This window comes from Ursus americanus, chromosome 6 (genome assembly GCF_024610735.1).
Source record: "Ursus americanus isolate L20-20 chromosome 6, mUrsAme1.1.p, whole genome shotgun sequence".
Lineage (NCBI taxonomy): Eukaryota > Metazoa > Chordata > Mammalia > Carnivora > Ursidae > Ursus > Ursus americanus.
Window position 1 is genome coordinate 44878730 of NC_142132.1, and position 26337 is coordinate 44905066.

General features: G+C 40.0%; 1 protein-coding gene across 8 annotated transcripts in view; it reads right to left on the reverse strand.

The window, feature by feature from the left end:
• NRG3 (neuregulin 3) overlaps positions 1 to 26337 on the reverse strand; it is a 1004506-nt gene that overhangs the window by 546811 nt on the left and 431358 nt on the right. For all 8 annotated transcript variants that reach the window (XM_087862978.1, XM_087862977.1, XM_087862976.1 and 5 more), the window contains exon 2: positions 12375 to 12504. In XM_087862978.1, the coding sequence (XP_087719104.1) occupies positions 12375 to 12504 (130 nt within the window). The remainder of the gene's footprint in view (positions 1 to 12374; positions 12505 to 26337) is intronic.

Below are 26337 nucleotides of genomic sequence, written 5' to 3' on the forward strand. Positions count from 1 at the left end.
AGACAGGTCCCCCTGGTATGCATGAGAATTTAGCTGCTGCTTCAAGTGTGGACAGTGGACAGCGTCATGGGTATCATCTGGGATGTTGTTAGAATACAGAACATCTGGCCTCACTTCAAACCTGCTATACATGAATCTTCAGTTGAGCAAATTCTCCAGAGGATTCAACTACTCAACATTTGGGAAACACTAGTCTGGTTCACTGTTTCCCCAGTTTGTCTCAGTAATGGAATCCTCTGCACGCAGGATTCTCGGGTGCCATTTAGGACACCGGAATCAGAAGCTTCGGAGGAGGAGCCTAAGAATCTATATTTTTAACCATCTCCCCCAGCGACTTTCACGATAATCTTACGTTTGACAAGACTGAGACATCAAGAGCTTGACAGGCAAACAGAACTGAGATTGGCGCTCAGTCCTGTCACCTAATGGCTGCACATCCTTGAAGAAGCTACTACCTTTCCTCTCAGAGCTTCCTTCCTGACATCAAATGGTGATACGACATTCCTTTGCAGATGCAATAGCAGGACTAGGTAGGCAATCACGAAGCAGTGCGTTAAGGGTTAAAACGTTCACCTTGCACTTAGTAGGTGTGAAATAATAGAGGACTGTTGGCATTTTCCTTGTCTCCCATTTAACAACTCAATGCCGTCCTCTGAAAAAGGCTGGTGGTAGGAATTGCTAGAGTTCTTTTCATTTATCAAATGTATCTTTACCGATTAGGTGGCAGGTTCCAGAAGCAAAGAGGAACTCACAGCCTAGTGGGAGAGTCAGTAGGTGAACAGGAATACTATAATAGAAACAGAAATTTTGCTCACAAATGAATCATTTCATACATCCAGATAATGTTGTGGTTAGCTTGTGGGGGAAAGAGATCAAAGCTACTATTTAATATCATTAAAACAATCATTATTTCTTTCACAAATGCTAACCCAGGCAGAAAGGAAAGAGCTTTCCAGAGCACTGAAAATAAAACCTTGTTGCAGAGAGTAAGGCTTCCCTGTGACTTCAATTGTAGCTGTAAATTAGCCCAGAAGCACACCCCAAACGGTAGCAAAATTATGACCTTATTTAAAGTAGATGCTTTATCAGCTCATCCTTTCCACCAATTCTTTCCAACCTAGTGTTTTTCACTCTCCGTTGTCCTATTATTAGCCTCTATTGTGTAACTGCTGGAGTGTTTTCCTCCTGGAGGCGGACCCTCCTACTGACACACACGCCCCTCCCTCCTGAGGCTGGATGCTGAGAGTTCCTAATTGAATGTCTGCCCTTCAGGAGCACAGGGTCATTGGGATGAATGCGCTGTCAGAGGGCTCCAGGGAGGCCAGGCTCTGGGCATCATTTCAGTGTTTCCACACTGCCATCTTGGAGCCCTCCTCTGCCCCAAAGCCTGGGGTCTGTTTGTTTAGTGAAGTCTTCTGTTGAAATAGTAACTCCTTTCCCTGATGGTAGCTATAACTGCATTTATGATGTGTTTAAATGGAAAAGCAGCCTTTGAGGAACTAGAAAGGCACCCTATTTCAGGAACTCTTACAACCTTTCTTTCTCTGGTTTCTGCTATATGTGCATATCACTGCATATGCCAAAATGCCACCTGATGCATTATCAGGGAATCTACATCATTACCTTTCTTTGACCTCCTATGCGCCTCACAGCTGCTCTGCGAGAGAAAAGAAATACTTTGTAGTTGGGAAAATGAAGGACATTTTACTCGAATGCGCCAGCAAGTATCTTCAAACTTCACTCCCTCATATTCTCCCTGAATAATTCCACAATGATCGATGGTCTAGGCATCCTTAAATGGACGTGCTTAATTCATTAGGAAAAATTTTAAATGCCAGAAAAATCATTACTTAAACTTAAGATGTTAATAAATTAATTTTAGATTGTAGTTATTAAATGGTCTTTGCAAATATTTCATATATGTAGATAAAAATCATAAATTAATTTTGGGTAAATAAAAGGAATCTTGGTTTCATAATTTAATCAGCGGGACACTTACAGGTTTGGAAAACCATATCCTTGTCTGTTCTTTCCACTCACTATAAAAATTCAGAGTTTGAGATAATGAAATTAAAGATGTCATTATGTCCTGATATGTTTTTGATAACCATCTGGACACAAGAGAGGAAACAATTCAGAAAAGAAATGACCAACTGCCGAATTTATGTCATAAAACTGATTATTCTTAATTGCATCTAAAATACATTTGAAATTTCTTCCCTGGGGTTTGAAGGGAATTTCCTCCAATAGCAGCTCAACTCTTTAAGCCTTTGTTGGCAAGCAAGAGCAAGCTTCAAACCAAGGAAGGAGGAGGCGCTTATCCTTCCAAGTGCACATTCATGTTACTGCCTCGCAGAAGCTCTTCCTGGCTTTAGGACTGACCATTGCTTTTTGGAGTCTCCTATGCAGATATAGGCTACGCACATGCAGATCAAATAGACTGGATGATACAGATCACAGAACCTGTCACACTGAATTGAACTAGAAAATGTCCATCTCTACCACTTTCTTATTAGTTTTTCTGAAAACCTTCATCACTATTTTCCTACCACCTTCCATTGGATCCTGAACACTGACTATGCTTAATAAATACTGGTAGAAGAATGGGAAGAATATATCAAACTGCCATTTATTTTTTAGTGTATACATGTGGTAGACCTAAGCATACCTTCTAAACCTCTCACATATGACACACGTATCTACAAACACATTCTGTATCACTCACATATGACATCTATCTCTAAACAAGATATTCCTCGAGGTACGCTTAATGCTTTCATTTTTTTCCTATTTCTTCTTTTAATTTTATCATTAATTTCTCATTTTCTAAAACTTGAACAGGGGATTTCGTATGTAAATATACTCGATGAAGATATTTCTTCCAAGTTTACCAGTCTGGGAAGGATTTCCCCACCATCCCAAGTGTAGGCTTTGGTGCCGGTGATTGTCAGTGTTTGCCCATCATGGAATTCTATCACACTAATTGTGGGGACTTCTTGGTGCTACAACTAAGAGCAAGTTCGGTAAAGGAAGGGGTGCTTTTTTCTCATTCACCGTTGGACCTCAGTGCCCTGCATGATGCCAGGTACCTAGTAAACATTCCAGATGTGTATGAGCGTGTGCGCATACGCACGTGCGTAGCACCAATCCGGCTTTAAGCAGACTGTTTTCCAGGGGCACCCGGGTGGCTCAGCCGGTGAAACATCTGCCTCTGGCTCAGGTCAGGATCTCCAGCTTCTGGGATCGAGCCCCACGGCAGACTCCCTGCTTAGCGGGGAGTCTGCTTCTCCCTCTCACTCTGTCCTCCCCCACCCCCCACTTGTACGCTCTCTCTCTCTCTCTCAAATAAATAAAATCTTTCAAAACAGCAGACTATTTTCCTGATATTCAAAAAAGCACCAGAACAGCTATGATCATAAAAAATAAATAATAATAAAATATTAATAAACACATAAAACATCATTTTATTTATAACATTAATATCCAAAAAATAAAAAATAATAATAAACAGAGTTGCAGAAATGTACTTCAAGATAAACTTCAGAAATGCTGTCTTCAGCTTCTTTCTATAGACAAGGAGGGCCTGGCCCTCCTGTCACATTTTTTAGTTTTCACAAACAATGGCTAGGTAGAAAGGTAATGAAAGACAGCACTAACTGGGTGTTGAATGTGTACTTCCACAGACTTGGAGTACAACGGAGAGGCCTTGGGCTCTGGGAGCCCCCTGCTCTGCTCTCTCACCCAGACCCTGCCAGGACTTGGTGACTCAGGGAATGCTCAGCTGATCTGGAAAAGGCGGGGATAATAATACAGAGGTTGTACAGTCCTGTGAAATTTAGATTAAGAAGAACACATAGAGCATACGTGCTTTTCTATGAATTTGAGTTTCATCTGAATTACAATTAGGGCAACCGTATGTCCTACTGAGCTTACGGCGTTCCTGGTGTAGGCTTATTTCACAGAAGAAATTATTAAAACTGCCCATTACATCTCAAACATTTTTGGGTTTGGATGACAATCTATATGGTCCTTCAGATTACAATATGGTAGGGAATTTATATATATATATATATATATATATATATATATATATATATATATATATATAATATTATATATATATTATGCATAGACAATGTGATCCGGTCCTTAAATATTCTTTCATATTTTTTAAAAAAATTCTTTTATATAATTTTTTCAAAAGATGTTCAGACCAAAGTGAATTGAAAAGACATACCATCCTCAGGAAGATGGAAATGTTGCCCAAAGTTGTAAAACAGGCTACAGCAAGAGTTCTTTCCTCACTAGATGAGTAGACCCTGCAGGAGGGTGGTGCATATTCTCTCACTGTCCCAGAGGCCCAGGCAGATCATCCCAGCCTTCCTTGTCCTGTTTTGAGGTCTTACTAGAATGTTAGCCTGAGAAGCCTGCACGGCAGGCAGGACCGGTGTTACCATAGCTAACGTTCATCTCTATGTGCTCTACGAATAGAACACCTCTAGCTAAAAGGATATTTATGGGTATGTTCTCAATACTTTTTTTAAAAATAAACTTGGGGAACGAATCCATAATTCACTGAAACCGTGGCAAATGCGATCACGTTATTCTGGCTGAGTGTGGGCGCTCCCAGGTCGCTCCAACCCAGCAGGTCTGAGGCCCCCACGTAGAGGAAGCAAGTACTTGGGGAGGCAGATCCAGGGGTTGCGTGGAGGGTCCTCAGCCAAAATGGCTGGAACGGTACCAGGGGAGGGAAATTTTCTGCATATTCCTGTCTACAGAACAGGGAGAATTTGCCTAACAAAAGGTTGCCTCTTGTTCCTGCTTTTCCCTGAAGTTTACTGCTTGAATAATGATAATGACCCTTGATTCTAAAAAGTGTTCTTGCCCATGATCCGCTATTAGAGTGTTTTTCAATAATTTATCTGGGTCAGGTTAACTCTCCTTAGTGGGTCTAAGCTGAACTTTATGTGTTTAGGAGACTCTGAGTACCCATCTCGAAGCTCTGGCACAAATCATGATTTGCAAACAAAGCTATGCAGATAGAAAGCAACATACACACCTTATTATATTCAACCCCACTGACTCCATTAAATTCACTATGTGTTTACACCAGACAAGTACATTTTACTTATATCAATCCTCCCAATGATCCTGTAAAGTAGAAATACTCTTGTCCCCAGTTAACAGATAAGAAAACTGAGTCACAGAGAATATGTGTAATTTGCCCATCTGCTAGTTAGTGGTGGAGGACTGAATCTAACCAACCAGTCCAAATGGGAATCACCAACACAATTAAGGCAAGTCACACTGATGAAGTAGGAAAGGAAAAACACTTTTTTTTTTCCTCTTAAAGCTATAGTCAGCAAGAAGAAAGTCTTGGAAAATCAAGAACTGGTTGCAATATTGGGAGAAATAACAGAACTTGGTTAATTTGTCAGAGTATCAAAATTAGCAATGAGAAGCCTGTGCCCTCAGAATGCATAAGGAATTCTCTGGCCTGCCCCTTCTCGCCTTTTAAAACCTGAGTCTCCTCTTAATCAAATACACAGATGATACCCACTCAATTTCTCTCACAGGATTCCAGCAAACATGCTTTGGCTTGATTTCAATATAACCGGAAGGGAAGAAGAGGAAAGAACTGAGGATGACAGTTTCATATACATAGTGTCTATTGTGTATTTAGAGTTTTCTAGATGTTGCTACTTTTCATTCTTGTATCAATCTTTAGGGCCAGTATTTCTGTCTGTCTCTGTCTGACTCTCTTTTCACTACAGGACTGGAGGTTCTGGTTAAATGCCTTTCAGAAAAACCTCATACAGCCGGTATAAAGCTGTCCAGAGCTTTTAACTCAGGACTATGTCTTGAATGCCCACATTTGCCTCTTATCCCAAGTCATATAAGGAAGCTATTTAAAAAACATATTTATGTCAATTCTTTGATACAACCAGAAACCCAAATCAGAACACCCGCCTCAAGAAACACCATTTCACGTTCCAACTAGAGCTGTCAATGAAATTAGAAAACATTAAAATAAGGTAAGAATCTTTGACCACTAACTAAAAAATATGTTTTTATTCTATCAAATGTGCTTCTCTGGTCTTGTGCACAATATTTAAGTGGCCCTTTAAGAATACCAGCTGGGGTCCGGTGCAAACAGGTTAAAATAGAAGAAGTAAACCAATGCCTACATGTCATCAAGTTGCCAAATTATGTTCACTGTGCTGTTGTTCTTTGCTTTTTGAGCCACTGAGACTCTTTCCACAAACTTTATCCACACAGAAGAGACAAACAGTTATCTATCACTTGGCTCATTTCTTCATGTCAGGGGCAATCAGTAGACAGTCTGTTATGAACGTGGCTATTTCAAATTACTCAAATTATGACTGGACTGCGGCAAACATTTTCATGAACATTTATCTAATGAACTTCAAAATTCTTCTGAGGCTCTTTACCATGTTATCCAACTCCATTCCGCAGGGATTCTGCCACGAGGCCTGGATTTAGAGAAATTTCAGCCTCCATCATCTCCTGCCAATGGAGTTCAGGGATGTGTGCCAAACTCCATTTCCATTTTGCCTTGCGTCAACCATGGGGAATCATTAGCTGCTGTGCTCAGAGCACTTACTGGAAAACCATTTGATAAACAAGACCTTCACTGGGTGGGACAGCTAATGGACCTCCAAAGTGACAGAGCAAAGCACGGATAGGGAGGGTCCTGTAATTTTATATAGTATATCATCAGGAAATGGTTACATTGTGCCCAGTCAATGCTCTTAAAAATGGAAGCTTTGATTTCAAAACCTTCTCAGGCAGAATGAGACAAGTAAGGAACAGCAACTCCTCAAAGGCTCCCCCTCCTTTCAATTGCTTTCCCTGCTCCCCAAGTCCTGGGAGCATTTCACCCGCATCACTGATTGCCCGGTACATCAGCCCATTTATGGAAGGACTGCCTAGGGCAATGGTTGCTGTTGGACTGCTTCTCTCTTTTTCTAGCAGTTCCATATTTCAAGCGAGTCAAGCATCTTCAAGTGAATTGCTTGACAAATTTCCAAAATGATCGCTTCAGATCAAATTCAGCTAAAATGCTATCCTTTCCAAAGTTTTGAAAATCCATTTTTACAGCAAGGCTGGCGAAACATCTAATGAGCTTCAATTCAGCAGAGGCACATCCTTTTAACTTGAATTTGGCCTCAAAACAAGTTTGGCCCAGTCAAATGCCTACCAATCTTTTCAGTCACAATGGCTACCTCTTTCACTCTAGTGAAAGAGATTACAGATAGCACCATTTCCCAAGTTCTTAAAATTTGTAGAAATGACATAAAAATAAATACGTTAGAGAATATCCTGCTTTTATTCAGAATATTTTGATTCAATGAGTTTCTAGTAACTTGCTTTCCTTCTCACTTACCTTTATTTCTGTAGGATATAGCTTTCTATTATTTAATCCATTTTTTTTTGTTTTAAAACACAAATTCAGCATGGAAAAGAATTAGTGTAAAGAGTGTAAATGAATTATTAATAAAAGGAGCAGATACTTTCAAATAGACTTGGTGGTATTTAATCTGAAAGGGCTTAATTGGAAGTTCTCTTATCAGCCTAATAATAATGAACTATAATGACCTTGATTTAACAAAGACGGGGACACTATCTATCTTTCTTAATGGAAAGATGAGAAGCAACGGTCAAGTGTCTGAACCAGGTATTACATAAATGAAATACATGTGTCACGTACGGATCTTAGAAAATTCATAAGGTTTGAAGAAGAAAATAGTTGTAAAACCTATTAGTCCTTTTACTAGCTCTTTTTTAGAACTGGATTGCTGTTGTATGTTCAACTTTAGACTATCCCAATTTTCATATATAACATAATGAGCATTTTCATGTCCTTAAAACCTTATGAAAATTCCAGCTAGGTTGAATTCATCCAATGCATAGCTGTATTCTCATTTATACAGAATTATACATTCAGGGTTTTCTTCTAATACAAATAAATCTTATTCTCATAAATAAATCTACGTACACATTTCTGTACACTCCATTTTTAGAAACTATAAATATTTTGAAACATACTGAAATGTTACATACAGAAGATATTTAACAAAATGTACTCTCTCAGGTAGTGAATGAGAATGTGCTTTCACTATACTCTCAGTAAAGTATTTGCTTTTAAAAATCATTAAGTATATCACAGGCAAAAAAAAATTTAATTTGCATTTCTTTGTGGGGCTGAGTATTTTTCATATCTAGTGATTATTTGTATTCCTTTTCAAGGGAAGAATAAGTTCCCCTTGTTGCCCATTTTCCTATTGAGACTTAATTTTAGTGTTATACTAGTTGACCTGTGTGACTTCATCAGACTATTAATTCTTTGCCATATTTATTATACAGTTTACTGATAATTTGTCTATCTTTTTAAGTTTATTTCTAATTTAGGGTATTCAGACCTAAAAAGCAATGTTTTGCCAGGCTGTTTATTTTTTCCTTCCATTGTTTTTTTGTTCAATAGTTCCCTTCAATTGCTGATATAAATAAATACAGGGGCGCCTGGGTGGCACAGCGGTTAAGCGCCTGCCTTCGGCTCAGGGCGTGATCCCGGCGTTCTGGGATCGAGCCCCACATCAGGCTCCTCCGCTATGAGCCTGCTTCTTCCTCTCCCACTCCCCCTGCTTGTGTTCCCTCTCTCGCTGGCTGTCTCTCTCTGTCAAATAAATAAATAAAATCTTTAAAAAAATAAAAATAAAAATAAATACATAGTTTTATTGACTGTTTTCCTCAAGACTTTATTAATTATATTAGCTGTTGAATTCATTAAAAACAACTTTTCACATAAAGAAGGCAGTAAAAATCCAAATTTGATTTGCTTTACCTGATAGCCAACCAAATTTACTGAGCAATCAGCCTCTCATTTTCTCTCTGATTTATGGATCTCTCCCTACTCTACACTAAGTTCCAGAACATACCAGATTCTGTTTTTACCAGTCTGTCACCCAATGATCTAGGACTTTAATGCATGTTTTAAATTGAACAAGACCAAGTTTGCCTATTTATGTTTCTTTAAAATCCCCTCTGTCAAGTTATTTTTAGAATCTTGGTATTGCTCTTAAATTTGCATTAGCTTGCTCTATAATTTCTAAATATTAAAAATGGCTTTCTGAAAATACACTAAAGAGGAAGAAAATAACAAAGAGAAAAATATGAAACCTCCTTCATCTCAACATTCATCCTGCTAACATTTCTGAGCACACAGGACCTCTATCAGAGATATCCAGGTAGGTTTGCGTCTATTCTTCTTACGCAAGTAAACAGAAAAGTGGTAGAGCATGATCAATCTTTTTCAACATAGAAAAATTTTTTTGATTCATAGAATCACAGTCTTAGAATTTATCATAGGATTGCAATTTACTTTTAAAATACTAAAAAGTATAATCTTGATTTCTGTTAGATTTAAATGTCACAAGTAAAGCATTTAATGAGCCAGATTCACAGAGACCCTACATATTGCTGCTCTAATATACTAAATTGTGGTTTTCTAATTTAACTTGAAACATGGCCCAGTTAGTAATGTATTACAAAGATACCCCTGGTAGCGTGCCAGTCACGTGAAAATACTTTCCCTTGTTTTCCTTACTTCCTGACAACAAACTACTTCACTTACTCCAAGTGCCTGACAAAGTACAGTCCCCTTTAATTCCTAAGTTCATTTCTGTATGCATTTATTCAACAATATCTTGGTGATAGGAGGTGCTTAATAAACATTTGTCGAATGGAGAAGAATGAATGAAACATACTACTTAAATAGAGTGCTATACGAAATAGCACATTATTAATAACTATATGGGAATTCTTAGAAGTGGCTGATGCAGGAACAAATGTAAGCTTTTTATTCACAGCAAAGCCCAGGAGATGAATAGTGGGCACACGCAATGTGTGATTTATTCATACAGTCTAGTAGGAGATTTATAGGCATCTATTAACCTACTCGAGTTCCAATTCTGTCCTAGGCTGGTCTTTTGTCATGATTAGCTATGTGGTGACTCTATGTTAAATAACAGGTTGTCTGTGCTGAAATATGCAAGAAATACGAAGACAGGAGGTCAAAATTATATATATATATATATATATATATATATATATATATATATATATATATATTTCCAGCTAAATCAGAGATGTATCTCTGCTTGTGTATGCAAAAAAAATTAGACATGCATATATCCACAAAAGCAAAAGATATTTTTTCCAGACCTGAGATCCATTATCATAGACTGGATTTGTCTCCTAGATAATTAATACGCTGAAGTCCTAACCTCCAGTAACTCAGAATGTGACCATACTCAGAGAAAGGGTTTTCACAGAGGTAAGTTAAAATAGGGTCATTAGAGTGGACCCTAATCCAGTATGACTGGTGTCCATATAAGAGGAAATTTGAATACAGACATGTACAGAGGGAAGTAAATGAGAAGACACAAGGAGAAGATAGCCATCTATAAGCCAAAAAGAGAGACCTGAAGGAAACAACTTTAGGTTCCTGACACCCGGAGTACAGATTTCTAGCTTTCAAAACTGATAAAATACATTTTCCTTGTTTAAATCACTCAATCTGTAGTACTTGTTACAGCAGCCCTAGCAAACTAATACATCATGAACTAATCCAGAATATAGTGAGGCTCTATGTTGAAAAAGAGTAAGAATTATCTTGTTATTTTCAACATTCACACTTTTCAAAAGATTAATCATACCCACCTGCATACTGTGATGGGGGTCTGATCTGATCCTTCTTTTGGGTAAAACACCATCCCGAAAGTCACTGCTTAAGGTGAGACTTCTGATTAATCCCTCCACCAATCAGTTAGGAATTCAAACTTAATTGACTGCATTGCCCACTTCCACATGACAATCCCTTTAACGTACAGTTGAGTATTTATGAGAGCTTGGATACAATTCATGCTCTGAATGGGTAGATCACTCTTGGCTTCTGCTTTGAGGCCTTACAGTCATTTGTGTGCTTTCTGCCTCTGTCTACATTGACCTAATAAATGTAACACAAGAAGAGGGATGTGGGAAAGAGCATTCCCGCTCCCCTTCATCCCCAACCCCATTTCACAGAGGACAGAAATGGGATGTAGATTTTGTAAGTGGGGTAAATATAATGGCACTCCCCAAGTCACATGGAAGCCATGCTCTCAAACATAAGGAAAGATCCCAGTTCTTCTTATCTGTCAGGTAATACACGGTAACTCTCACAGAGATCTGCCACTGTCACTTATTAGCTCTTCCAAACCCGTGTTGCCCATGGGACAACTCATCTTCCTTGTGGACTGAAGGTGGCCCTTAGAGTCAGGCAGGATTTGCCAACGTGTCCCAAGCTTCTAACTACAGGCGCATTTCTCTGTGCCATCTTAATAAAACAACACGGAATAAAGTTTTATAATAGCAATATGTAGAGGAAAAAGTCATAATTTTCCATGCTTCATGATTCAGAATAATTAATTTAATAAGTGTGTCATATGAGAAGAGTAAATAAAGAGAAGGAAAGGGGGTGTATCTATATGATCACTGAAGCATATACAATTGCAAGAAAAAACAAATTACCAGGGTAGTGCTGGAAATAAAAGCTCAGTGGGAAATATTTTTTGGATGCTAATTTGATTCTTCTATGGAACCTTAAAGCTGCAGTGCCTACAAGCGCACTATTTATCTCCACTTGTTTTTATTTTTAGCATTTATATAACCTTAAGTCTCTAAAAACCAATTAAACACCTCCTCATCTCTACTGGGAATTTTCCCTAAGTAGTTCTCTACCTAGACTGTAATAGGACTATGATTTCATTTACAACATCTTGCAGGAAACTGTTTCATCAAGAGAGGTGTTAAAAAAATAATGAAATTAATAAACGAGGGCAGAATCAAGACGAGTTTCAGTCTTCTCTGGACACAGTAACAGTCTGGGGTTTGGTTCACGATCAACACTGAGCCACTCGATCTTAGATGAGCAGTTTGCTTTGTCATGCCACCGTCTGTAGTTTTGCAAGAAGGGGTTCTTTCTGAGTACAGGCCAATATGCCTAAGTCCTGCACCAAAAATGCAGGCTTCTAAAGTGAGTAAACAATTATTTTTATTAAATTGGTAGATATAAAAGTAAACCCTTCTTTGCTTAGTCAGGTAAAATTCAGATCTTGTCTACTTTAATTCAGTTTTACCTTCCGCAAATACTAAAGAAACAGCCTTGCCCCTTCCCGTATTAAGACTCCTGATTTTGCCCTTCCAAAAGCTGGACCAAATGCAACCCACGTACACTCCGGAGCTCACACACCGCCCTCCGCTGCCAGGCCTCTCTGAGGGCCTGCCCCCAGTGCCGGCCACCAGTGGCTTACCGACAATGTTTATGGGATCCCGTCAGGGTCTCGATCACAAAGCACTCGCCATCATTGAGACAGTATGCGAGGTCCTTGTCTCGGCAGGGTTTGAAGTGCTCAGATCGCTCGGTGGAATACGTCGTTGTATCTGTCAGGGGAAACAGAGAGAACTGCTGTCAGCAGCGGATCCTGCCACCGCCAGGCCCCATTCCTGGCCGGGATCTGAGCACTGAGGACTTCTCCTGGGCACTGACCCCCGGCCTCGAGAGAGAGCACAGACCCTCCACTGGACTGAAGAAATGAAGCTGGATATGGTCACACCGTATGACTGAATGTTGTGTGCCCCCCAAAATACACAGGTTGAAACCTAATCACAATGAGACAGTTTGTGGGGGCGCCTGTGGGAGGGGATTAGATCATAAATGGGATTAGTACCCTTATAAACGGGCCCCAGAAAGCTCCGTTGCCCATTGCAGTCATGTGATGGTAGCGAGCAGGTAGCGCTCTGTGAGCCAGGAAGTCCTCCGTGCTCACCAGACACTGAATCTTCAGGCACCTTGATCTTGGACTTCCCAGCTTCTAAAACTGCGAGAAACAAATTTCTGTGGTTTATGAGCTGCCCAATCTATTATAGCAGACTGACTAAGACAAGCACTGTATTCAGTTGTCTTATTTCACCATTGGATTTTAGCAATTGGAATCACTCTATAAGCCCCCGTTGAGGACACACTAACAGTAAGAGTTGAATGAATCTGCAGTCAAACACCTCAAATCCACTGTCGTTAATTTCGGTTTTTAACAAACATATTGTATGAAAGATTGAAGCAGGCTCTCCTTCCCTTTATTACTGCCAAATGTCATTAAACATCTGATCAATGCATATTGTGACTGTTCTGTGGAAACCAATGCAGTTTCTATGAGTTTTTTGTTTGCTTGTTTTTTGTTACGGCTCTAATCGGCTAATAGCTGAACCAATTATTCTTCCATTTTTTTTCTTATGTAATTAAAATGCAAATTTTCCAAATTCTGAAACAGAATCTCAGATGTGAAGAATGTTTCTGGTAAATACCTAACAGAACCAAATTATTGTCATTTTTAAGCATTATTTTAAACTTTTGTTTTAAAATCATAATTACTTACATTTTTAAATGAAGCTGTATGTCTACATCCTTTCCCTAAATATGAAACTAGCCATAAATATATGCTATCCACTAGACACAGATGCTGGTATCACATGTAGACATTCTAGTCTCACAGTTTTAAGCAACTAAAGTATTAGCACCAACTCCACTGCCACATTGGAGAAAAAAAAACATATTTAAAAAGTCAAAGATGGGGGCATCTGGGTGGCACAGTAGGTTAAGTGTCAACTCTTGATTTTGGCTCAGGTCATGATCTAAGGGTTGTGAGATCGAGCCCAGAGTCAGGATCCTTGCTCAGAGGGGAGTCCCCTTGAGATGCTCTCCCTCCTCTCCCTCTTCCCCTACCCACCCTGTTCATGCTCTCTCTCTCTCTCAAATAAACAAATCTTTAAAAAATAAAATAACAAGTCAAAGATGAATAAATGATTCTGCATTTAAGCTCTTTTAATTCCCTTTACTTAGGTCTAGATTAATAATAATGTTCGATAGCATGGGTTAATGTAACCAACCAGCTTAGTAACGGGAAGTCACAATGAGCCTCTTCCTGTTCATCAGCCAAACTGAGGAGAAAGCGATTGACCTAAAAGGAAATTCACTCATACCCTTCCCACATCTAAAAATCCTCAGCAGGCCCCATCCCATAGGAATAACTCCAAATTCCTCAGGGAAGGACACAGACCATGTGGAATGTTGCCGTCTGGTGTCATCTTGTACCCTAAGACACACAACTTCATTTCCAATTATTATTCTATTTCTCCAAACACCAGGAGCTGTCACACAGCTTCTTCTTCCTGGACCATCTTTTATTTTGCTGAAAGACATCCAGAAATCCTTCAAAGCTTACATCATTTTCCCATTGTGTCTCCCTAGCACCTTTTATCACTCACATCACTGCATTCAACATTCGATGCTGCAAGCAGCCATTTGTTCACCTGTTTATCTGTTTCTTTAGTCTGTGTGTTTCTTAAGGTCAGAGGTGGAGCCTTGAATCACAATTGGCGTTCAGTAAAAAATGTCTTCAATAAATCTTGATCACTCTAACACTGTTAACAGTTTAAATGACATTGGTAAAAGATATGATCGTTGAAGACATTACAATCACATAAAAGTTAATGCATATCTTACAACAAGTTAGATATAATTCCACATCAATCTTATCATTTTAGTATACCTACTTTAATATTGAGGAATATTGGAAAAACAAACACTGCCCTCAGATTCACAGAAATCTTCACTCATATAATATACTGCTCATATAATGTGGGCATTGAAAAAGCCCACTGCTAATATCCCCTTTTGGTGGTACAATAGGAACTTATTTTTCCACTTCAAAATGTCTGTTAATACTCTGGCATGAAATAAAGGCTCTGCAAAACAGACACATTTTCTGTTTTCCAGGAGATCTCCTCTACAGAGAAGATTGTTACTCAAGACAGCTTGCAATAAATAGTTACACAGAATCAATCTCCCTTTCTATTGGAAATATTTAAAATTCAAGAGTCCTGAGCAAAATATTCAATATGAAACACCACACAGTTGATTGCTACTCTGACTGCTGAAGTATATTAACTCATGATCAGTTAAGTTTTCCTTTAATTTCTTATTATCCACTTATTGATATTCACTGATCATTCCTCTAAGAACAGCTTTTCATTAACATAACCTACAGCATAAAAAGTGAGATCCTTATTTTATAATCAGTGGTTTTAACAAGCTACAGACTCCAAGAGCAATACAATGGCAAAGCAATTACAATCAATTAGTTTCCATCTGACAAGTGCTGTCTCCTGTGGTTACCTCCCCATTCTACCAACTGCCTTCCTCATCACGTCATCGTCTATCAGCACGTTACAGAGGATCAGAGAACCAAGTAAATGCCCTACAAAAGTCCAAGGTGAGAGAGTACGGAGATGTCAGGCTTAACGTGTACTCAGGTTTTCTATTTCCGTAGCTTAGAGAATCCAAAACTTAAGATAAATACACAGGCTTATCCCTTGCAATGACTTGACTGGATTCAAAGAAATACCTCTATTAAATATTTTTAATATCTTAATAGAATAAACAGTAACAGAATGCTAGGCTTGATCCTTCCATCAGTATACTGCAATCACCAATAAATCTGAAACCTTAGAATTTACCTAAACATTTCACTATATAGTGTCCATATATCACTACTCACCTAAAATCACATAGGCGTTGGGCAAGGTAAATGAAATTCACTACAAGATAAAAATAATTTTACATGTGCAGGGCATCATGCCAAATATGTCAATGGAAAGATAGAAAAATTTCTTAATGGAATCACCAGGCTGCTACGCTAACTCTAAGACCACTTACCCACTTCTGTAAAGTAGTAAATAAAGCAAATAAGTAAACTGTGCCGAGTCCTGTTAGGCTTTCTATCACTCATAATCAAACACAGCCCATCAAAGAGTCAACAATAATTTTGGATGACACGCTCCAATATTTGTATATTTACTTATAAGTGCATGTATGTATATATTTGGTTAATTGTCTTACATATAAAATATATTACAAACATCTAAAATAAAACATAAATGCAAATGAGATAACAATAAAGTATGAGGTATACCTCTTTATTATCCTTCTGTGCCCTAAGGTGACACAGTGTGCTTTAAATTGTCTAGGTGAGTACTTTGTTCTAAAGAGGAAATAGGGGGCATTTGGGAGAATGACATAATGCATGTGACCTAACTCCAAACTATCGTAACTCTAAATAACCTTGGGACACCTTAACAATCAGGTGTGGAACTCTCATCTGTAAACTTTTCCAGCATTTTTGAAACCTGTTTATATATTTTAAATTGGTTCACTTTTACAATAGTCTAATACACTACACTGGCTACAATACATGGTACTATTTTGTTATGTATTTCAAATTCAAAGAGCATCTTCTGTTTCTAGGAATATAACTTGATACATTTGCTATAGAGGTTTTGACTGTCTTCAAAAAAAAAATCACATGGATGAAGGTCCGGGTAAGTAAACTAGGAGAAGCCTACTATTCCCATGAATTCCCATTTGTTTTTCAAGGTTCTCTCTTATTGCAAAGTAACTCCTTCTCAGATATCATTCACTCCCCTGCATCAGCCCAGGAATCTCCCATCTGCCCAGGCCATGAACTCCTGAGGGGCAGAGTGAGTCTTCCCATCTCTGATCCAAGATCCTATGGATGGCCTGACACAGAGATGAACACAACAGGTGTTTATAGAAGAATGATCTTTTATACATGAGCATTTTTCTAAATGTTCTATACTGAAAACTGTGCATGCTTTTCATAAAAGAAAAACTCCATGTGAATAAATGTTTAGAAGTTAGGAGTCAAGAAGAGCTTCAAAAACAATTTAGGTAAAGTGTATAGAAATTGATAAGAGGAGGGGAAAAAAACAACTCCATGGGAAGAAGGGACAGGAAGAGAGAAAAAATTAGGGATGATGTTCTAAAAGAGAGGATAAAGGAATGTTAAGCTAAAGATGAACAGAGATGGTGCTAAGGATGGGCCTTCCAAGCACCACAACCAAAGTTCAAGGTCTCAGGCCAAGAAAGTGTAGTTGCTGGCATGAGGAACAGTGCCCATTCACTTGAGACCACAGGGGCTGTACAATTATCCAGACCACTCATCTGGCACTTGTTATATGTAGTTTAATGTGTTTTCTTATATTTTTGTGGGTTTTGGTCTCTATCCCCAGGGAGTTCAGGGAGAGTGCTTTGCTTTTAAGTTTTGTATTCTTTCCACACCATGTAGCATACATAGTAAGCAATCAGTACAGTAATTAAACGCACAGTGGGAAGTACTGGTGGTTAATTCGTTAAAGGAAAAATGGGAAGAAAATGTAAGGCTGGGAAATAGAAATCCCTGCAGATTTTGCAATGGAAGTTAATTTTTTAATGAATTAAAACAATGACTGGTTTTCCCCCTTAAGTACGAAGTTGAACCTGAATATTTCTTATTGAGGCTTTCTTTGTTGCCAGCACAACACTGCACACTGTGGGAGCACAGATTTTGTTGCAAGAACAAGAGCGCTAAATAGACTATTACAGATAATAATTGCACTAGATAATCAAAATAAAGGGAGAACCTAATTCAGGCTATAGTTCTCTCTGAAGGCTTCCCAAAGGGTTGGCACTGGAGCTGGGTCTTGAATGGACACGATTTAATTGGCACAGGAAAAAGAATTCTAGACATGAAGAGCAAGAACACCTAACGAAGGAAAATGATGACAGGCTGCATAACCCCCAGGTCCATTCCACACACTCCCGGCTTACAAATGTCAGAGTCATCAACCAGTTTTTTTCCTTCCCCCACTGAGTTCATGAGAATTCTCTAAGAAAAGTTAAGACGCGATCTAAAAGCTTTTAGGATTAGCAAAATACCTTTACAGGCTAGCACCCATTTAAATATGCCCATGAACTCCAGCAGACTCTTCCATGGCAGTGGTATAAATGAAACCTGTTGCCATACATTACAATTCCCAGTTGAATCTGCCATTTATCGGGCACCTAGTAAGGAGCACTGGCAGGAGACTGACTTATAAAATATTTAATGGTTAAGGAAAATTGCAAGAAGAATGCAGTAGTGTTTGAAAGGGAAACAAACCACTTCTCAGCTGGCAAGGGGCAAAGATAGCTTTCTTCCTGCTGCCAGAGACCAGACATTGTTCACTTTGCTGGCATGGGAGAAATGGGGAACGCGCGGCAAGGAATCTATAAGCTCAAATGAGTCATGGGGCTGCTGTGAGAACTGACAGTTCGTGATGTATCCCAGAGCCACCCATAGCAACTGTAGAAAGGACCCTTCTTAAATTTGCATGACATACCTGCCACCTTGAAATCTTGCTTCTAAGACTGCACCAGTTTAAATAAGCCTGAACGAGACATAGCTTGTTTGATAGAAATGCATTTATTTGGAAATTGCAGAGTTATCCTACAGCTGAATCTATTTCCTTCTACCTGCATGCATACACATATCAGCAGTAACAGTTGCCAACTACTGTCACTGGAGCCTTTGTCTTGTCACAGGCCCTTGAGCCTCCGCTAGGTACTATGCTACATGCTTCCTACACACCATCTCTGCTCCCCATGTCGCTCTACTGAAATGGTCCAGTCTGTGTCACTGGGTGTCTCAGAATCTAATGGATGTTTACAAATTTTTTTCTCAACTTGTTTCAACTCTCAGAAGCACCCACACTCAGCCACTCCCACCTCTGTGAAAAACCTTTCATTGGCTCCCTTGCTATCACATAAGGTTGATTTTCCTTTTGCTTTTTAGTCTTTGCCACCTGTCTCGTGTAACTTTTACTTAAATGCCAGACGGTTCAAGAACTAGTCTTCAAATAATTCCCAATGTACACTCTGCACTGTGCTACCCATTTCCCATTAGCTATTTTTTGGCTTTAAAGAACACTATGAATTTATGCTATTATTTACTTTCCTTATCTTACAAATGAAGAAACTGAGTATTAGAGAGTTCTATCATTGACCCACGGTCATGGGGTTCTTAGCTGGTAGCTTCTGGACTCAAACCAATGCAGCCTGACTTAACCACTGTACTCCTTCCCACAGACCACTTTTTTTTTTTTTCTGCTTTTCCCTGCCCCACTTTTACTTATCCCCCAGGTGAATGCTATCCCAGGTGTGGTCCTCAGACCAGCAGCATCAGCATTATCTGTACAGTTCATGAGCCCCATCCCAAACTTACTGCACCAGAAACCGGAAGTGAGTGGTGGGATGTTCAGTTAACAAGCTTTCCAGGTAATTCTCTGAGAAGCAGCAGCTTTGGGTGATTCTATTGCCAACATGCCAGTAACTCCCAGAGCTATACCTCCAGCCCACTGGTGTTTCTGAACTCAGTCTGCCTACCTTTCCCTTCTTGATGGATATCTCGAAGGCACCTAAAAATAACCTTATAGAAAACCCAAGTCTTGCTCTTCTTCCACAGACTGATTCTCAGACTCAACCAACCACAACACTGATCCAATGGACTCTGCTCCAGCTATGGTCAGATTTATTCTGATTAGTCCTGTCATTTCCATACTACCCATTAAATACGTTCAATATCACCTCTGTGTATACATGACAGGCAAGAGACTTGAAACTGGGAGAAAATTATGGAGTAAACAAACACATACATGTTTATTAAAGATATACACCTATTTAGTTTCCACTTGAAACCCATAAGCATAAAAGAAAATACCCTGATCTTTAGCAGTCAGTCTTGGGTCCATTCCCATGACCATAGATACTTTTTCAAAAAAGATGTATTTATTTATTTGAGAGAGAAAGAGGGAGAGAGCATGCACAAGCATGGGGGGGAGGAGAAGGAAAAGAGAATCTCAAGCAGACTCCGCACTGAGCATGGAGCCCAATGTAAAGGCTCGATCCCACAACCTTGAGATCACGACCTGAACAGAGACCAAGAGTCGGACACTTAACTGACTATGTTACCCAGGCACCCCAGACAGATATATGTATTTTTTTTTATCATTTAACTCTAAACACATTATTATAGATACAGAGCTACAAGGTAGTGCTTACCTTAGCATGCTGAAGGTATGTGCGTGCTGGTGATGTTAGCATAATCATTACTGTCACAGTAATTATAATTCTCAGAAAGCTTGCCACTAAGCATCTACAACGTGTCGGGCCCTGAGATAAATTCTAGGAATAGACAGTTGGCCTTGCCAGGTCCTTAGGTACTCAACGTCTAGTTTGGGAAAAGGGTGGGAAGCAGACATGTATAGAGTTACATTGCAATTCTGAGTAATGATCACTGTTCCCACAGTACTAGAGGCAGGAATGAAGACTTACTGAAGTTCCAGATAATGCCAGCTACTTCTAATCTGAGGATTTGGGGAAGACTTCAGTAGGAGCTCACACTTCACAGAGGCCTTAAACAATTAGAACTGTTTTGCTGTGCAGGCACCTGCTGCTGTGGATAGGTCCAAGGAACAGCATATATAAGGTCACAGAGCGTTGAAGGGGCCTGATTTTGTCCAGTGTTATTGGAACCCAAGAAATGTGAGACGGAGATAGGAAAGTGAAGTCCCAAGGAGCCTTCTACATTTGGCACCTGTGGGGAAACAAGTGAGGGAGTGTTTTATAATTTTGTAATATGAGAACACAACCGGAGTTTTAGGCAGCTCAAGTGTGCTACCAAGGTAAGTGTGTCACCTGCTGACTCGCAGAAGCCTCTCAGTGGAGCTCAGGGAGACCAGATGGCTGGCTGTTGCAAGGGGCTTTCACCCCCTATATGTCATGCAAAGGCGCATTGGGGAAATAAAGAGTCGCAGAGAATGGAACATCGTCCCCAGCATCGACTGCAGTCCCATTCTGAAAGGCATTCTTGCATGGGAAATCAAACCCCAATAGAAAGTTGCTTAGGGGACGTGGTGTGGAAAGAAGAGGTGAGTGATTCAGGTCTAAAATGGCATCTCATTACAACTCCCTGATACACCTGACTTAGAAGCCACGCAGAGACCTGAAGTCTGTTAGCTGAGGTCTCTATGCTGGAGAAGCTTGAAAGGCCTCACCCAAAAAATCTCAGCACTCTTCTTCCTTATGGAAATCAAGATTGGCCAATCACCTACAAAGGGTCATATTCTTTCCTTGGCTGATGGTACTGGAATTTCTTGTGCAGTTATAATGCCACTTGTAATTTCCAATGCTATTGCCCCTTTGTAAGTAGGGGAATGTCTGAAAAAGTTGGAAGTGATCCCTCTGGCAGCCAGACCCTGATGTTTCCAAATAAGCACATGATATTCCACCAAATACTCTGTGACTTTGGCACCAGACAGAAGACAAGGCCACTTCGCAAAAAAAAAAAAAAAAAAAAAAAAAAACCCACAAAAACCATCTAGTTATATGTTCCTCTTTTGACCAATGTTAAGTGACTGCTGCCTTTGTGTCAACGACAAGCTCTCCTATTGACCTCTTGCATCCTGGATTTTTTTTTTTTTTTTAATGTGGAGAAGTTATTTTTATTTTTATTTTTTTATTTTTTTTATTTTTTGCATCCTGGATTTTTTTTTTAAGATTTTATTTATTTATTTGACAGAGATAGAGACAGCCAGCGAGAGAGGGAACACAAGCAGGGGGAGTGGGAGAGGAAGAAGCAGGCTCATAGCAGAGGAGCCTGATGTGGGGCTCGATCCCACAACGCCGGGATCACGCCATGAGCTGAAGGCAGATGCTTAACCGCTGTGCCACCCAGGCGCCCCTGCATCCTGGATTTTTAAGCTACTCATTCAGAGTAATATACTCGTGCTTTCCTGGGCCTATGGGATCGTCAGCTCACAGTTCAAATTACCTGGCAAGACTGATAAAAAGAAATGAAGTCTCTATCGGGATTTTAAAAAGTCTCATCTCTAACAGGTAAAAATCTTTAATTCAGGGTTGGTGTGAGGGTTTTGTCCTAGTCCATTTAGGCTGCCATAACATTATACCATACACTGAGCAGATTATAAACAACAGAAATCTGTTTCTGACGATTCTGGAGTCTGGGAAGTCCAAGATCAAGATGCCAGTAAGTCTGATGTCCGGTGAGGGCGTCCTGGCTCACCGATGGCTGACTTCTTGCTGTGCCCTCACATGGCGAAGGGGGTGAGGGAGCTCTCTGGGGTCTCTATATTATAAGAGTACTAGCTCCATTTGGAAGACCTCCACCCTCATGATCTAATCACCCCCAAAAGACCCCCCTCCTTCTAATATTATTATTGGGTGTTACTGTTCAACATATGAATTTGGGGGGACACAACCATTCAGCCTATAGCATATTTTCATTCAATAAATATTTACTGAATAACTATCGGGCAGCTGGTGACGGGCTATTTACTGGGAACACACCACACCACACACACGCACATACACACACATACGCACATGAAATAAAGAAAAACCAAATTCCTATCTTCCGGAAACCTATGGTCTATGAGACAAACAGATGAAAATAATAACAAAGGCTATTATTTCTCATGGGGAATCTGAGAATTTTCCCTAGAGAGAGACTCATTTTTGTTAGCTTTGATAAATCAGCTTAAAGACTGGGTTTCCCATGCCTATGTGGGAAGTAACCGTCAATACGTCTCTGCTTGAAAGAATGAAAGACAACGAGAGCACATCTAGGGGACTAGGGTCTTGTCCCATGTGGGGGATGCACCCATGAGAAGAGCCCTGCACTCGGCAAAAGGACCTGAAGGATTTTGTAGATAAGACAAATATTGCATGGGAATGTAGCTTTGGCAGAATGTTTCATTGTCTCCTAACATGGGCGCTGGATGAAATCTAGAGATGACTGTGAGAGTGTGGGGTGCAGAGTGCCCCCTGCAGAGAGGGGCATGTGCAAAGGCCTCAGAGGACGTACATACGGACCATTTGAACAACTGTGGCCTATGTCCTGACAATGGGGGGCAGGTACTGTGTAGGAGCTGGGGACGGAGACAGACGGGCTTAGAAATTTTTTATTCTTCATCATAAAAGCCAGGAAAAGCCAATGAATGATTTTCCAGAAGGAAATGATCCATCATTATGTATTTTTGCACAATTGTGTCAACTGATTACAATGTGGATAATTCATCTTAGGGAGGCAGGCATACACGTAGGCAGGCCTATACGGCATAGTCCAGGTGAGATGAGAGGGGAAGAAGCGGTGGACTGGAGAGAAATTTATGAAGTAGAATCGCCAGTGTTTGGTGATTCACATGGAAGGTGGAGCAGGATGGCTACCAGGCCATGTTCGGTTTCTGGATTAATACTGAGGAAGTTTGGGAACTCTGGTGCAGGACATCTCGGATATCATGGAGAGACTTCATTCAAGGGGATTTGAGCAGAGTAAAACAACTGCAATATGTTAATAGTTAACACAATTAATGAAGCAAACTGCTGTACATCGGACCTTCTCATGGTCTAAATCTGTCCTTAGCTGTCTTGGTTGTAACAACTGAAACTAGACGATCTTAGGATAAACAGAAACCCTAGAAGTCAAAATGTGATAATAATGCTTGAATAAACCTATTATTCAGATTGAAATATTATCTTCATTTTACAGAAGAGAAGCTGAAGTACGGAGGGACCAAGGAATCTTCTTAGGATTTCACAGCAATAAAATGGAAAGGCAGGAATTACACCCAGAGACGCCCAACTCCATAATGCACATTCTTCAGCATTCTACATTTCCACCTGCTCTGAGTTTGGGACTCTTTTAAGGTGTGTGTATTCATGCCTCTTTTTGCCAAATTCCATTAGTCACTCTATTATGAGTAAATGGAAGAGCAATCAGAAAGCGCTATTTTTCAGCAACCCATTCATGTTTTCACCCATCCGCCCCACACCCGTCGATCTGAGCACACAAAGAAACACTCAGTAAGGTAGGGCCTGGGAGAAGGTAGGTGGGTCCAAAAACTAAAACAAAGACAGTGCCTGACACTGGAAATTTCTATTACCTCCTCTTTCAAATTTCTCTTTCATGCTATTATGGCTTTGAAATAATGTCTAAACATTGACACGATTCTCCAAATTTCTTCATAAAAATGAACATCATTCACTTCACTTATTTAAAATCTTATTTTTCCCCCTTCATATCTTTGGCTCTTACTGAGATCCTTTATTTTCATGTTCAAGCAATTCAAGCGCTTCCTTCTCTACACGGGTCATGAGAAAGGCACGGGCATGGCAGCCGTATGGGCAATGTGGGCCTGGGTCTGAACCCCTGCTTATGAATTTGCTCACTCTGTCAAATGTCTGAAGAGAGTTCAAAGAGACAGCAGCTCTGCAAATAGTGGCTTGGTTCTCCATGGTCACAGCTACATAAGAAGGACTTGGAGAGTGGGCTGAGGTGGGAACTAGACCCACCTTAATGCTCTTTCGCACAGAAAAAGCAGTTTCTACTTCTACTATGTGCTTAATTGGGATCCTTTGAGAGACGAGTTTATAATCACCCTTCTACTCTGTTTCTATGAGTTTGGCTTTTTCACATTCACATTTAGGCGAGATCATAGAGTACCTGTCTTTCTGTCTGACTTATTTTACCTAGCATAATGCCTTGGTCACCACATCCATCATTCCTGGGTATTTTGCCTATAAGTCTAGGTGTGAAGAAAAGTCAATTTAGAGAAATTCCCCAAAGAAAATATCAGAGACTTTAAGGAGTTCTTATTGCTGGCTGACTGCAAAAATTATGAAAATTGTATTAAAGGACTAGAAAAGACTAACACATGGTTCTTCGAGTACAGGGACTAGGTCTTCAAGCTGTCTTGTATCTGCAGCCCCCACCTTAGCTAGCAGATTGCTAGATACACAAGAGAAAATAAAGAAATGTTAAACGAGACAGAACAGATACAATTTCCTAGAAAGCAAGGCAATGAGAAGCTTGCCCAAGGAGGAAAGGAGATGCAAACATGCAACCAAAGCATCAGGACCAAGAAAATACAAAGGGACAGCAGAAACACACTAAAAGTCAAGAGCCCCTGGAAACATCAGACATTTGAACTTCAACATATCCACACTTATAAAAGGTGGGGGGGGGGTTAAGAGAAAAGACCCAAAAAGCACTGACTAAATATACAGAAGTCAATACTGCAGTGTTAACCCCTAAAATGTCACACCTGTTCAAAACAGACAAACTAAAATTCATTCAGTCACTAGGCCATTTACCATTTTAACAACTTCCAGGTCTTAGGAATATGCAATCACGTTATGAAACAATTACATTTCCCCCACATCTCCTACACATCATTCATTTCACTGCCTTACAAAGTCTCATCCTCTGTCACCCTGTTCATCCTCTTATCAACAGGACGCATCCCAAGCACAAGGGGAAGGGGGGCAAGCCTTATTTCTTTGTCCCACAGTGGAACTCAGCACTGTTGCCTCCGTATGTGGGATCAAGTCCAAGTAGGCGTAATAACCAACCTAATGTTCTGCAATGTAGGTGTGCAAATTGGGGTTTGCATTCCAACTTTGCTACTTACTGGCGTTTTGAACACAAGTAAACTGAATATGTGAAAACCTATAATTCACTGGGTTTCCTGAAGCTTAAATGAGAAAAAGCAACACTGTTGCAGAGTGGATCTTGTCAAGAGCTGGGCGCCAAGCACTTTTTTCCCTTCTTTCCCTTTTACTAAGTAAGTCAACATGTATTTATTAAGCGTCCAATTCAGCAGTGTCTCTGTATAATGCCAGTTAAAATCATTTATTAATTTAACAATCTATCACAGAACATTGACTCTAAGACTCTTAAGTACTGTAATAGCACCTGGGGTAGAGCTGAGGAACACAGTACCAAGATCACAAGGCATGTGGCTGTTTCCCAGGAACTACCAGGTATGGGTGACTCTCAGGTGCCCAGTTCATTCTGCTAAGTGCTGCACAGGGGAGGAGGGTAGTAAACGTACCCGTGACACCCAGAGTTTGTGGTTTTCTTGGCACTTGTTTGGAGACTGAGTAGGGCTACAGAATTTCAAATATAAAGATGTTCCTCTCAGGGCAGCTTGTGGGTTTCCCATTTGCTACTAAAGAGACTAGATTAGTAAAGAGTAAAATACCACCCAGTACCAGAAACATGATGATGTCACAAGCGTACAGCCTGCAGGGGTGCCTGGGTGGCTCAGGTGGTTAAGCATCTGCCTTCGGCTTAGGTCATGATCCCAGGGTCCTGGGATCAAGTCCCACATTGGCTCCCTGCTCAGCGGGGAGCTTGCTTCTCCCTCTCACACTGCCTGCTGCTCCCCGTACTTGCGCGCTCTCTCTTTCTCTCTCTCTCTGACAAATAAATAAATGAAATCTTAAAACAAATCAAAACAAAACAAGGGTATAGCCTGCAACTC